This window comes from Ictidomys tridecemlineatus, chromosome 7, assembly GCF_052094955.1.
Source record: "Ictidomys tridecemlineatus isolate mIctTri1 chromosome 7, mIctTri1.hap1, whole genome shotgun sequence".
In the NCBI taxonomy this organism is placed as follows: Eukaryota; Metazoa; Chordata; class Mammalia; order Rodentia; family Sciuridae; genus Ictidomys; species Ictidomys tridecemlineatus.
This window is the reverse complement of record NC_135483.1, coordinates 157,527,568-157,543,171: the sequence shown is the minus strand read 5'-3', so window position 1 is coordinate 157,543,171 and position 15,604 is coordinate 157,527,568. Positions and strand designations below refer to the sequence as shown.

Genomic DNA, 15,604 nt, shown 5'->3' with positions numbered 1-15,604 from the left:
CAACCTTATTTTTCCTAACTTTATATTATAAGAACAATAGGATCTATTTAAATTTTCTGGACAGATATTTTTTTGTTCCCATAAACTACCCATATATACACACGTGTGCACATATGTACACTCACACATACTTATTCACTGCTTATCTCTGAACTTCCTGAGAGTTAAGGAATAAAGAAAAACTAAATAGGCCTGGTAGCTCACATTTTCTAATAAAAAGAGACATGCCATATCATCAGGTAAGACTAGCTTTTTTCTTCTGAAGAGAATTATCATGACTTCTTTATGAATGAATAAATAAATATTAACTGAACAAATGAAAATCAACTGAACAATGTAATGAACAATACTTATGAACTAGAAATTTTACCAAAATACAGAGCTACAATTTATCCATTGTTTCTTAACTCTCCTGAATGAAATCCCAGGGCATAATGTGAAACTGCAGTTTTGTGGGAAATCTAGACTGTAATGATGTTCATACACATTTACTCCTGAGACCTTTTGTCAAATGAGAGCATGCCAGAGGGTCAGTTTATAAATAGAAATCTGAAACCATCCCACTAGCTATGGTGGATGCAGGAATCCCAGAGTTCTGCATGGAGAAAGGTACTAAACATTCAACAAAATCATGACAGAAAGGACCAAGGGGGAATGTAGTGCATCTTGTTGTTGAAATGTGATTTTTCTTTCAGTAATTTTATTGCATGCATTATTTTTCCTTCCAACTTTGTATTCTGAGGTTTTCATGCATTCTGACTGTGGTATGTATCAAGACACATCCAGTCAGACCAACCACACTTCTTGGTAATCATAAAGTCACCCTTGGTTATTGAATGTATTTTCCATTATAATGAACAAGAGCATACATGATGCTAATGAGGAATTTTGCTTCAAGAAACTTTTAAAAATGTTCATGAACAAAAGGAATCGTTTACTTTGATTATTTTAAAATGTAAATGTAGTTGCTTCAAAAAGAAAAAAAAAAGATAATAACCCTGAGAACAAGGCAACTGTTCGCAACAACAAATCAAGATTGAAATCCTGTTTTAATTCCGTCATATACAAGAGCATGTAAGCACCTGGAGCTTTGGAAGGAGCCTCGTTTGCTCACTGAAACTGTGGAATTCATCAAACTGTCACTAGGGTTTTGTTTGGGTCTTTTTAAGTCACTCCTGGAATCAGTCAGGCATACATTAACACAAGGAATAATCTTAAACTGTAGTGAAGGGTTGCTTGCCTGGCACCACCATCATGACAGAGCCCTGTCTGACCTTGACCCAAAGCAAAGACGGAAAACTCTCCCCATAAGGAAAGGAAGCCTTCCCGGGTCACACACAGCTGCTGCTTCTCTAAGTTTCCGATTTGGAACACAACAGCAGGGCAGGAAAGAAAGCAGGAAAGGGAAGATCAGGAGGGGCCTTGTGCTAACATCTCTGCCTTAGTATTTCACTGTGCTGTGCCTTAAGTAGCAAGCTGCTGAGCCCTATCGATTGATTCTTCCTTTTCTTCCCTTATCCTGGACTTTCTGCACATGTCCCTCTTACCGTACAAACAGTAGCCTGGTAAGTCCTCCACCCACTCTCCACTGCTTTAAAGCACCTCTTTCATCATGTTGACCTCTGGTCACCCTGTGTGCAAAAAGCTTTCAGGATTCCCCATTGCCTAGACAATAACGGCTCCTCCCAGGATTGGAACCGAGGCCCCTGTGCAATCTGTCTGGAGTGTGGTGTGGCCTCTTCTGATGGGAAGCATTCATTCCAATCAGACGGGTCCCTTCGTGTCCTCACAGCACTGTCTGCCCGCACACACTTCCCCGTGTCCTTCATTCCACCACTTTTCATCTAAATTCTACCCATTTTTTCAGACTCTCCACCTTCCACCTCTTCTGTCCTATCTTGTGACTATTAAACCAGGGAGTCCTGAGGATGTAGGAGCAAGGTGCCAGGCACAGGGAAATCTGCTGCATTCCATAGTTTCATCTCCTTTTTCACCAATTGGTTTTGGTTTTATTTGGTGAGCCGAATCTGCTGAATGCTCCACCATTGATTTTTTTTTTTTTTGTACCAGGGATTAAACTCTGGAGTGCTTAACCACTAAGCCTTATCCTCAGCCCTTCTGTGTGAGTGTGTTTTCTATACATACACACACACACACACACACACACACACACACACACACACACATACATAGTATGTATTTTTTTTTTCAAGAGACTGGGCCTCACTAAGTTGCTGAGGTTGGCTTTGAACTCATGATCCTCCTGCCTCAGCCTCCTGAGCTACTAGGATTAAAGGTACGGTGGCAATATTTTTTTTAATCAATGCATTTTGTCACCTGCCTGTGTCACCTGACACCATATACATACTATCTAAAGTATGTGCTGTATTAAAAAAATATAATAATAACCTTCTAACCAATATTACTCAACCATGGGCTTACAAAAGAATATTGAATTCCTTCCAATGGAATGAACAGAAGAGAAGTGGCTAGAACCAGAGTAGATTTCTCTGTAGCTGACAAGAGCCATATGGGCTAGAAAGGGCTTAATATCTTGCTTCAAATGCTGACTTCTGAGTCTTACTCCAGACCTATAACATCAGAATTTCTCATGGTGAATCTTATTTACACAAGCTAAATTTGGAAAAAAAATTTAGGTTGTCCTAGAGGGTGGAAAGGGGTAATTAATATCATTCAGCTCTCCATGGCACTCATTAGAACCACCTGTAGCAATTTTAGCAACGTCGGTTCCTTGGACCTCATACAAGACCTTTGAAATCTCTGAGTTGGGCCCAAGTAGGTGGGCTTTTGAAGTATTTCATAAAAGGTTTAGATCTGCACCAGGATTGGAAATTCAGATTAGAAAGTCAAAAGGTAATGAGGACCAGTATTTTTGTGTGTGTAATATTAACTTCTCAGAAGGTTTGGTAGGCAGTTTGGGGGCATTGGTCCATTTAGTTCCTACAATCCTGGGCTATCTGCACTTTCATAGGTGCAGACTCTAAGGCTTGACGAAGATCAGAAACAAGTCAGGAGCCACCCAGCTAATAAATAAACAAGCCTAGATTCAACACAGGTCTATCTGATACCAAATTCCAAGCTCTAGTCACATTCCCCATCTACCTTTACTGACTTAGACATTATTTAAATGTGTAGCCATCAGTTGCTCTCTCAGCAATGACTCTCTGTTAAACATTTGATTGTTTTTGGAAGTCCTGGCACCACTCATAGAAACGTTTCTTTTGCTCGGATTTCCTTTGACTGGCTATTTATTATTCTAGGCTTTTTCAGCCAATGAGCTTTAGTATTACCAAGACCTTCCTTATAATAAGCCAACATTTTTGGTTCCTCTGCTCTCTGAGAGGACGCACTCTGTCCCTTGAGGATGTCCCCCTTTTTTCTTTTCCCGTCCCTTCTAATAAACTCATGCCGGTTACTTTGAAAAAAAAAATAATAAGACAACTTTTATGCTATAGCTCCTTATGAAAGATCAGTATTAGTGACAGCTGAGCTTTCTCTGCGTATGAGATAAGCCTGACCACCCTTGGAAAAACTCAATGCAGCCCTGATAATGCTTCTAGAGAAAGGCATTGTCCCTTTCCTGCTAGGTTTCAAAACTAAAAGGATTGCTCCCTACAATTTTTTTTTAAATGTCACTTGAGTAACATTAGGAGAGACTTACTAGCTTAGCACTCAGTGTGTTTTTCTACCCTTTGTATAGAGGGTTTAATTTTCCAAGGCATTTTCACATTTCTTGCTGTATTTTTTTTTTCCCTTCGTAACTCAGAGTCGTTCCTGCACTGTAGTTTCTTCTCAGATAAAATACTTATAATCAAGTTCCATCAAAAGGAGTGACATGAACGTTAATGAGTAAATGGGCTTAAAGTATCACAGGGTCTTGAATGAAAGGTACACGCTGTTTTTTACTGTTATTAATATAATGCAGCTCATCCATTACGGATCTGATGATGAGCACAGACAGTGGCTCTGACCTCATTTACTGACCAGGCCAGAGAGGGTCTGTTTAATTGCCCCAGAGACAGACAGCTCAAAGGAAATAAACCACCTTCAGAGTCAAAAAACAACCCAGATATCCAACCTCACTGCAGTGTAACTGGGTGCTTTAAAACTGGCCAGGAATGTTGTCTAGTCAAAATATGACATGGACACCAAGTCAAAGACCTTGAGAGAGGAATAAGTGACAGCCATGTTTAATAGATGAAACAAAATCTAGTGAAATTAGAGGGCAGCCACAAACCAGACACATGAATAAGTAATTTGCTAGCTGGCAGGGTTTGCATCCTCACACTCTGGCGGATGACAAGGCATTCCTGAACACATGGGCAAGACTCCTTTAACTCCTTGTAGATCATCCTTGGAAGAGTCATTTCAAGTGAGACAGGGAGCTAAATTAATGTCAAACCATCCAAAATATTCATGAGACAATTATAAATGTGTGTGACTTGTTTTAGGGGCTGCCTTTGCCTTCCTATAATTTAGTTTTTTTATTCCATCAAGTGATCTTTTCAAATCATTTCGTATTTCTCTTTCTTATAATTCAGAGAACTAAGGTTTTTGGTCAATATTAATTGTCTCTAAAAGATTTTCACAGGATAGTACTTCCACATAGAGGCCCCCAAAATTATTATTTTCAAGTACAGCTGATTCTTTTTCTTTGTCGACGAAAAGAAAAGAGATCTGTGTAATCGTAGTGTCAAAATGTCAAAAGACTGAGAGAGGTTGAAAAAAAGAAGAAAAGAAAACACACACACACACACACACACACACACACACAAACCTTAAAGGCATCCATACAGTCCTCAGCTTTACAAATTCTTGGCTCACATAAAATACTTGTGACATGCTGTAATTAACTAGTTACTCCTCTCAGAATGAATAATAATGCAATTATTCACCAAAAGCAGTGAAGAAGGGTTAGTTTCTGCTTTTAAAAATGTGTTCTTTTCATTTTTGTATAAAGAAAAACCCTGGATTAATTTACATAAGCTGCTAAAGCAAAATGATTTGCAATTTTATTATTACACTTATATGATAATTCTGTCACCGTTTTATCAAAGACTTATATTTCTCATTGGATGAAAGTATCAATAAACTGACAAGTTGCTATCATAGTTAAATTATAGTGGTGCCAAAATCTGTAACTAAAGATCACAAAATGTAAATAGTGGCCTGGCCAGTGGAAGCATCTCCTTGTCACAATGAGAGACCAAAGTGTTTGAGGTCCTAAAGAACCAGTAGCCTTGCTGTGGAAAGACAAAGAAAGGAAGATGTGAGCCTTATTTGTTTAGGAGCTGCAATCTCCTTGGTGGCCTCACCTGTGCCAAGTAGCACAAAAATAGATGAGAATTTTCATGACTATATCACCAGTTATCTCTCTTAGTTGTTGTTAAACCAAAACTCGTGAGACAGAGAGTTCTCTAAAATCAGAGGAATTATTGAGCAATTATGTACATTTGAGAGAAAAAAAGAAAAAAGGAAGGTTTAGGTCCTAGGATAGCTTAGCTAGTAACAGCAACAAGGTTAGAGAGCAATTAGGGCTGTCTTCTAACTATAAAGTGAAGAGTATTTTTAAAATGAAATCTGAGGAAATAGATTTAAGTTGTTTGCACAGTATTTACATTAATTATTGATGAATTATTGAAGCAGAAAAAATCTTGGGATAGATGGAGAGTCCATTCATTCATCAAAAGTACTTGGTGCTTTATGATTAGTCAAGGTTAATAGTTGAGAAAGTTCAAAAGTGGGGTGCAGTGGCACCTGAAATTCAGTAAACGGGGGTCTGAATCAAGCTTTCAAGTTTATATTTGCACACTCCTTTACTGACTACCATCCTCTAGTTCCCACACCCTACCCCTTCCAGTCCCTTTAAATTTAATTTAGGATATCCCAAAATGTTCCTCGGCAGTGCTGATGTCTAGCACAGGGACTGTTTTCTTGTACTCCTTCCAACTCCATCTGGCCATTCTCTCAGCAATTCATTCAACAAGCACTCTCAAAGACCATACAATACAAAGTGCTGGATACCAGGAATTCAAAGATAAGTAATATGCCTTTCCCTTGAAAAGGTTATGGAAAATTAAAGATATAAATTGTTAAATAGGCACATTAACAATGTAGTAAATGCCACCATGGAGGTAGGTGTGGGCCCACCCCATGAAACATACACAAATCCATTCACTAATAGAAACAAGCAAAGCCTCTGTTCTCTTTGTACATAAACTTTCAGAAAGTTTCTGCTTCAAAGAATGCTGAGACTTGGAAAAGATTTACTGCTAAAACTCTCAGATTGTGTAATTTCGATAAAGTCTATTGGGGTGTATTTTTTGTATGTGTACTTAAATGTCTGTTTTTACATGGAGCCAACATTATATAGCATTTTATTTAAGGATACAATTTCTGGTTAACTGATGCTTTAAGTAGTGAGGTTAATGCCAATGAGATTGATTATTCATGCTAAGAATAGTTATTCATTTATACAATCTTAAAACTAACATTCACCAATATAAAAAAGTGATATTAAAAAAGGTTGATATAAAAAAGGTTGGATCACTTATTCGGGATGATGGAGACTAAGAGTCAATGTAAATTCATAAGATTATAATAAATATTCCAAAAAATAAATATAGTGTGTTTCAGATTTTGTTCATCCACAAAGTATCCCTTTAATCTGTTAATGATAGGAATCTATATCTGTTCTATTTTTTTCTTCAACTTTCAGTATGTAGAATAGTGCTGGCTCTGTTCTCAAACTGCCTAGATTTCAAACTAGGCTCTTCCCCTTACAAACCTGTGTGACTTCTTCAAGAATCAATTTTCTTATCCTATGAGATGGAGACAGTAATAGTGGCTACTCTTTTTTGAGAACACAAAATTGTTACTCATTTGATTTAGTTATTTGTACAGCATGTACTCATGGAAAGTTTAGTGTGTCCAAAGTATTAGAAAGAAGAGGCAAAGATAATTTAGTCTGTGTCAATAGAGGTCAAGGTGGACTTAAAATTTTAGACTATGATCTTGGAACCCTGCCTGTGTTTCCAATTAATAAAGCTTCTAACAGACTTAGATGCACAAAATACAGTAAGTGATTATATAATCAGAGCTAATTGGTATAATGGAAACAAATGATGGGTTCTTGATAATACAGTCACAACATTTTTTCTTTTCCAAACTGAAGTTTTCTAGCTATTTTAGCAAATCCTTGAAGCTATTTCCACATATTAAAAATAATAATAATAATAATCTTCATAGACTTCCTTTTTCCGGTGATTGCTGACATTCTCGAAAAGCTTCTTTGTTGTTGTTGTTTACTTTTATACTGATTTATTTATTATATTGGAAGTCCAGCAAGTAGGAAAGAAAGAGGGAGGTAAAATGAAGGTATGCAATATAGAAAAAGACCAAAATGGCCCACGTGTACATGAAGCTTATATCCCAGGAAAACTATATCTTCACTTCACCTCAAGGAATCTCTGTCCTTCATTTGAGATGAGACTAAAAGTCCCAGATATCTCTATCTTTTTCTTATCCATTTCCTGAAAGGCTTTATTTGAAGCAGCAAGAGCCAGAAATTTCCAAAGGGAAAACAAATCTTGAAAGGAGGCCCTGAGCAAGCAATGCTGGGAAAGGAGAGGGAGGACAGTGTGGGTGGTGGGAATTCTGTGGCACTAACACCAAATCAGTCAAACTAGAGGAAGAATAAATAAAGGGAAAATAAAAGGAGTTAGCCAATTGGAAGGAGGATTTATTAAAATATACTGAATAATTGTTCAATTTAGGATTTTGGCTTAATTAAGTGAATTTTTCTCACTGAAAGATCGATTCTGGTCAAATCAACCACACTTTCTCTTTCTCTTCTTATTTCATCATTTTGTTGTATCAAATATATTTCAGAACTGTTAGTTATTTTGAGTCCAGATATATTTGATATGCATTCCAGCATTTCTTTGGGCTTAATTCAGAGATATTCATAAAGCCCTTGATATTTTACTTTACTATTTAGATAGACAGATGAAACAACATACTTTTATTTTCTGCTAAACATTTATCTCCTTAAAAAGACTCTTGAAAATTAGAAACATAATCAAACCTAAACTGGCTTAAAGGCAAAATGAACCACTTTTTTTGTTTTTAGTTGTAAATGGACACAAACGCACTATTAATAACAGTCTAGGTAATTCTAACATGTATGATCTATGAAATACTCTCTGGTTCAGTAAACACACCAATCAAGCAGTGATTTCCCAAAAGTGAGTCAGGTACTTAAAAAATACAAAATCCCAGACTCTACCCAGATTTACTGGAGCCCAGGACTTTACTTATGAATCTGTGTATTTATCTGGGAAATTCTAAATTTACAACACGTGGCATTAGGGGGAAAGGGTTGGGTTTTAGTTTAACATATCTGTAAATGGATCCTTGTTCTACAATCAACTAGCTCTGATGTTTTGTAATATCTGGGTCTATAAAGTGAATGTTGTGAGGATAAAATAAAACAATGTGTGTTAAGAGGCCAACATGTCGAAAGCTGGTTATTACTATTATCATTATATTCCCAGCTCAAGTAAGATGTACAGAGCAAACTGTGTGATTCACATCTTCAAATAGCATATAATCTCTTTAGGAAAATAATGTAAACATTAATAATAATTTTAAATGTGAATTTATATTCTAAATCAGTAACTGATTTGCACACATACACACCCAAAATCACAATATTCTGAATAACAAAATAAATTACAACATTAACTAGAAGAACATTGAAAAATCATATAAAGTATACTTCAAAATGTTTGATTCTTATAGTTTAGATGACCTAATTCTTATTAGTTCACCAAATATTGTTTGGATGCTGAAAAAGTGTTAACATTATGAATGACTATCTACTCATTCATTATTTCATTATTTAAGTTGAGAGGTAGAAAAAAGGCAATGAATATCTTGGGAAAAAAATCCATAGGTATGGATCAAAGGACCTAAGAGATCTCAGAAATTTTATACAAATGTTTGTTTATATGAGTATTGCCAATTTCTAGGAAGTAATTTATAGATTTTATTTCACTCCCAAAAGGTTTTGTGACACCCAAAAATGTTAAGGGACCACTGAAGATTCCCATTTAGCACAATTTATGCACGTTCTTCATTTGAAGAAATTTCACTCATTCTTATATTCCAAATAATTTCCTTGTTTTCTCTTAACTGCCATCTGAGTCATTTCCTCAAGCTTTGAACATTGAGATACCCTGAGAAAGGAAGGAACAGTAAGGTTGCAGTTTAGAGACTATAGAGAAGTTTCATGATTTTCTTGGCCTATTCAAATTCTGCACACATCAGCTTGGAAGTTTATGTGCACAATTTAAAAGTTCCAGAGGCAGAGATTAACTGATGATCACTTTCTGACGTTTTCTCTATTCTTTTTCATCCTTTCTTCAATCTTTTGAATTATTTTCTGTTAGTTCTATTTCTTTTCATCTCAGATAGAAAAGTGCAAGGAGCTTCCCTGGAAGAATACAATTAAATTTTACCAACCTGTATTCTGCCAAACTAGCAATTCTTCCATTTGTGTTTTATTTATAGTGTGGTAATAATACTATTGATGTTACATATTTTTACTTCTCTCTTCTTCCTTTAGGTGTGTGTGCAACATTGACTGCTCTCAAACCAACTTCAATCCCCTCTGTGCTTCTGATGGGAAATCTTATGATAATGCATGTCAAATCAAAGAAGCATCATGTCAGAAACAGGAGAAAATTGAAGTCATGTCTTTGGGTCGATGTCAAGGTAATGTTCATACCAAAATTCATTTCAAAGAATGTTTTTAGTCTTTGTGCAGAAATGAAAAGTGAAGATAACTCCTTATTAGGCAGCTATTTCATTTCCAAAAGACAGTTCTGATTTACAATGGATGGTGTAGTCTACTACAGTGTTTGTGTTGATTATAGGTGTTTGAGGGTCTATCAGCAACAGTCTGCAGCTTTTTCTATATAATGGGACTGTATTGTCACAGTATCATGGACACAGAAGATAATGTTCAGAAGATAGCAGGCATTCTTGTTGCAAAGAGTAAAAAGAAAGTCAAAATGATTTTTAACAAATAATTTATAAATTTATTAGGAATCTTGAGATTAAAAGCAAATCACACCATTTTTATGTTGATTCAGTAGAAATATTCAAGTATATTTTAAAAAGCAGATATATGGAATGTTCTATTTCATTTTTTTGTTCAGATACAAACATTTGAGGGGTGGTTGATTTGTTATTCCTTTATTCAACTTATCTCAGTTATAATTATGAGTTATTTCCTTGTCTCAAAAGTTTAGAAAACTGGCATTATTTTCTTAATTTTTCCCAAGCAGAAATATGCATTGGAAATCTGTCTTTGTACACAGGTTGCTTAGAACTATAGTACAAAAAAAAAAAAAACTTTAACTGCAATGAAGATACTGCTGGGTATGTTTGATATTAAATATTTAGGAGACAGTTAATCAATCTTTATTATTAATTTTTTAACACAGATAACACAACTACAACTACTAAATCTGAAGATGGGCATTATGCAAGAACAGATTATGCAGGTACATAAATTTTTTTACTACAAAACATGAGCACTTCTGTAAGAATTCTAAGAAATCATTGTTTCTTATTTATCCTAGATTGAACCTTGCAAGACTTATGATATGAGCTGGTCTTCTCTTGTTTAATTCAAGCTTTCAATACACAAGAATAAATTTTTCTTGAAACAAATAACACATACGTTTTTTTTTTGTCAGAGTTAGAGCAATTGTCAAAAATGTCAGTAAGATATAATTAAATTGTTTTGACAGTGCAAATGGTACAAATGACAAAACATTTATCAAATTAATGGGCATCGATGGAAATTAATGCAATTTTTGGCAGTATATTATAATAAATGCAAATGTTCTTATTTCAATTTTTACAAAAAGTCAACAAAGAAAAAGTTTGCTAGTCTGAAAAGCTAAAAGGATAACTACAAATAGTAATGTAGGCTGTCTCTTTAGATGCTAAATTAAAACAGTATGTATAATTTATTTTAAAAAATAAAATCCTTTAATTTATTTAGAAACTAGACTATAGCTACTCAGACATGCAAAATCATAAAAAATTCTATGCAAAAAATATAAATCTTTTGCAACTATAGAATTTTATATTCAGGAATAGCTCTACCTAGTATAATTTTCTTAGATTTAGAAATAATATATGGTATATAATTGGAATGTTATCAGATTCTTAAACTGTATATAATTTTTTTGCTTAAAAACGAGAAAATGAAAGTATCAAGGCTGATAATAACATGTAAAATATTTTTAAATAGAATTTTCTATATAGCTATTAAGAAGCAATTGTAATTATTATGGCTAAAAATTAATCAAAAGGCATTGCTTGTTATCTTTCAAATATATACTACCATTTGAAAGTTAATTTCCTTTAATAATATTTCTGACACTTTATATATATATATATATAAAAAATTATAAAAGAATTATATATATACATATATATATAATTCTTATGAAATTGGAAAAATAGTTCATCAGATGTTTTATTTGTAGATCTCCCAAATATCTCAGAATTTGGAAAAAACAAAAGGATTCTTTTAAAAAACTTTTTCACATTTTATCTTAATATTTTCTAACATGTGAATAAAACTTCTCATATGCCAAAAGCCTGGAGTTATCATGAACAATGATACATGGAAAAACTTCAGTTTCGCCATTATATACTCCTTTCCAAAGCATCCAAAAGATATGTCAATAGATGTTCCTTGGAAAGAATAGTCTAATGGTCAATAAGTTTAGGGAGAGCTGAGATAAACAAATGGATCTTCTACCCAATACTCCTCATAGATCTTACATTAATTATAAAATCTTTAAGAGATATGCATGTTTTATTTATATCCATAAGCAATTGGTTTCAAGATTACTTCACAGATACCAAAATCCAAGGATACTCAAGTACCTTACATGATACGGGATAGTATTTGCAAATAACTTAAACATGGCTTCTTGATGATTTATACTACTCAATACAATGTAAAAGCTATGTAAATAGTTGTACTATATTGTTTAGGAAATAATGACAAGAAAATAACCCTGTACATGTTCAGTAAAACACAGTTGTTTATTTTTCAAATATTTTTGATCAGTGATTGGTTTGAGTCCTAGAATGTGGAACCCATGAATACAGAGGACCATTTTTTTTTTATTTTACTGCTTTTTGTCAATCATTTCTAATATATGTGAAGTACACTCAAACATAGACTGTCTTCTTTAAGGAACCCACATGTATTCATCATTCAAACCTAGTAACATCAATTCATAACTAACCCATTCTCATGCCTACCCTATTCTCTCTCTCCACCTGCATAGTATGTGAAATTAAATCCAAACATTGTATGATTTCATTCATGGTTAAACATGCATCTCAGAAAGATCAACCATTATTTAAAAAATTATAATACCATAATTATGCCTAAAATAGTTAAAAATAATATCTCATGATATACACCTTTTATCTAAATTATCTGATAAATAACACATTTTGTGTCACATTATACAGTACTCAAGTTCTCAGAAATGTACCTGAGGTATGTTGTTCCATAGAAAATAATTATTAAAAATAATAAAACACAGTAATAAAAAAATTAAGTCTAATAATACATGCTTAAAATTGTGGATAAATCAAGTATAAATTTTATACTTTTTTATAATAATAACTATATATTGACAGTGACCAAGCCACTACTAATAACTAACTGAAAATAATTTTATATCTGTTATTCAAATCAATTCACTTGGAAAAAAATTTTAGGAACTATAACATTCAATGAAAACCTTCTCCATTAAACCATCCATCACTGGACTAATAAAACATAAAATTTTCTCCCTGAAACAAAGAACTCTTCAAGTTGATTAGCATCATGTGCAAATATAGGAACATTTATGAATTGTACCAATAAATACCATGATAGAGTTAACCATTCTCTCAATGTTATTCAGGTTTTATATATCCATTTGTTCATTTTCAAAAAGAAATTCTTACTTCAAAAAAGTTTATACATTGTGTTGGTTTCAAACAGATTATCTCTGATGTTCAGTGTCACTGTTTTTAATTGACATGGTTTCCTAACTTATCCTCTATTGGACACAGAAATAAAAGAGAATTTTTTTCAGTACATGCAAGTGAAAACTATTTACTCACTCAGTGTGGTCCAGAATTTTCTAGTTTACCACCAAATTTATCTATTAAATCTCAAAGAAAAAAGTTTAAAAATACATGCTTGTTCCAATACAAATTTACAACAGAAATACTAATGTCAACTGAAGCTTACAATTCCTAATTAAACATTGATTGCATACTTAAAATTCTCCTGGAATTTACTTTAGATAGCTTTATTTTCATTAGTGGTTTTTATTGAAATACATTGTGTACACCCTTTCAGAAATTACTTATTTCCTCCTCATTTCTTAGCTTCCAGTGCATCTTCCTGAGTTTGGGGACATAGAGACTTTGGGGGGGGGGAATGAAAGGAACAAAGTGGACAGTCAATATGTCATTGTGCTCTTCATTTACATTTCACGGGCTAAAATCTTCCTAAGAAGGGAAAGCATAAACGGAATGATTCACATTCCTTGAAGTTTGCTATTTTCTCACAGCTAATTTAATACCACATACACTTTCCTCCTTAGTCACAGACTCTCCCACCAGAGGGAAGTAATGATCTTAACACACTCTCATTTCTCTATTATGTCATTGATACTGTAAATTTAAAACCCTTACCGGCTCCCTTCTTTTGTTCTTCCAAGCCTCCAAAGTTAGAAATACAAGAGCACATCTTTCTCAATATAAAAATGGGTATCTTCTTGAAAGAAAGCCCAAATGTGAAAAAGAAACCAAAATTATTATACCTCTTTTTTTAAAAGAAAGAAAATTCAGCAAGATCTAGGAGAGTTTACAAAAGAAAGAAAGAGGAGGGGGATCAGGGAGGGAGGGAAGGAAGGAGGAAGAGGGAAAAGAAAGAGAAAAAGGGAAGAATAAAGTGAGGCAGCGAAAGAAAGATGTCAACTAAGAAAGCAATCCTAAAATAAAATTACCATGTGCAATAGGCTACAGTGTGTCTGACTTACATGAAGATGTGAATTCCATAATCTTCACAGGCACATAAATGTAGACAGTTCCAGGAAACCAAAGAATTTGCCACATTGCCCCCTGCCTGCATTTTTTTTTTCTCTTTGCCCTGACTTGGGTTCTATTCTGTCCTCTCTCCTTTAATGAGACCCAAGTTGCTGCTGAATCTTGAATCCAGGGCTTTGGGTACCTGTTTCAAGGCCTAGTGGCAAGTTCCCTGCTAGATGAGCTAAACAATTTAATGTTGCTTTCCCTTCATCATTCTAAGAGGTGGGCTTAGATGAGGACAGTGCATTCTCCTGCAGAAAGTTTCAAAAGAACACAAATTTTATAAAACCACAAAGCCAGGGCCTTCAGGGATTTCCACTATTTTAAACTGCTAATATTAAATTTTTCTTCTAGAAATTTAAAATAACAAATGTTTTATGCCTCTTGAAATCTGCAACATTTCCTTCAATGAAAATGTAATGCATACAGTATACATATGTATTGATATATATTTATCCCTATCATGTCTTGTAATGAAAAGAAAATGAAGCTTAACCATTCTTTTTCTCTTCATCTGGTATATGTATTTTCTGGTTGTGCTGCTTTTTTGTTGAAAAACCTGGTTGAGCTTCAGAATATGGGACTACATCTTTTTCTAGTAATAATGTACTTAATTCTATAAGGTGTTAAATGTTAAAAAAAAAATAGAGTTCAACTCTTGTTTTCTTCATCGTCTGGAAAGTAAACTCTATTTTATTTTATGACTTTCTACACCAGGTTCCAAAAAGGATTTTCAGTGTTTTATAATTAAAATATATTCAATGAGATTGTTTAAGCAGAAATTGAAAACATAAAAACAGAACTGTTAAGAAAAAATAAATTTATCAGCAACATAAACCATTGCAGCTACTGCATTTAGCCCTGAGATAAAAGAGAAATTATGGTTGAGTCAATTTATTCCACAAATATCTATAGAGTTTCTTCCATAGGCAGACACTGTCTTGGGCTTCACAAAGGTGAACAAAATCAACCTAGGTCTTTGTTAAGTGGAACTTAGGTTTTCATTTTCTGATATAAATATAAAAAACTAAATTCAGAGACCAAAAATGAAGTTTCTTTATGGTAAATTATATTAGAACTATTTAGCATAGATCTTTTTACAAAGCATCACTGGAAAACATAGAATAGATAAGTCTTCAACACTGATTTTTATGAAACATGTCAAGAGGCTCTTTCTAATTTTTCTATTCATTTTAGGAGATTTTTTAAAAATCCATTTTTGATAAATTTCTAGAGCATAACATTAAAATATGTATAATTCAATGATAGTGTTTCTGTGGGAGACTAAAGTAATGAATTTCATTCATGTATATTTCCGAATTAGAAAGAATAAATAAATAGTGCAAAACACTAAGGAAAATGTCTATGAAAAAAAAAAAAACATACCTAGCTT

General features: G+C 33.7%; 1 protein-coding gene across 2 annotated transcripts in view; it reads left to right on the top strand.

Annotated features, from left to right (window-relative positions):
• Tmeff2 (transmembrane protein with EGF like and two follistatin like domains 2) overlaps positions 1-15,604 on the top strand; it is a 256,780-nt gene that overhangs the window by 178,735 nt on the left and 62,441 nt on the right. For both annotated transcript variants that reach the window (XM_021725752.3, XM_005324358.4), the window contains exons 6-7: positions 9,650-9,798; positions 10,533-10,592. In XM_021725752.3, the coding sequence (XP_021581427.2) occupies positions 9,650-9,798; positions 10,533-10,592 (209 nt within the window). The remainder of the gene's footprint in view (positions 1-9,649; positions 9,799-10,532; positions 10,593-15,604) is intronic.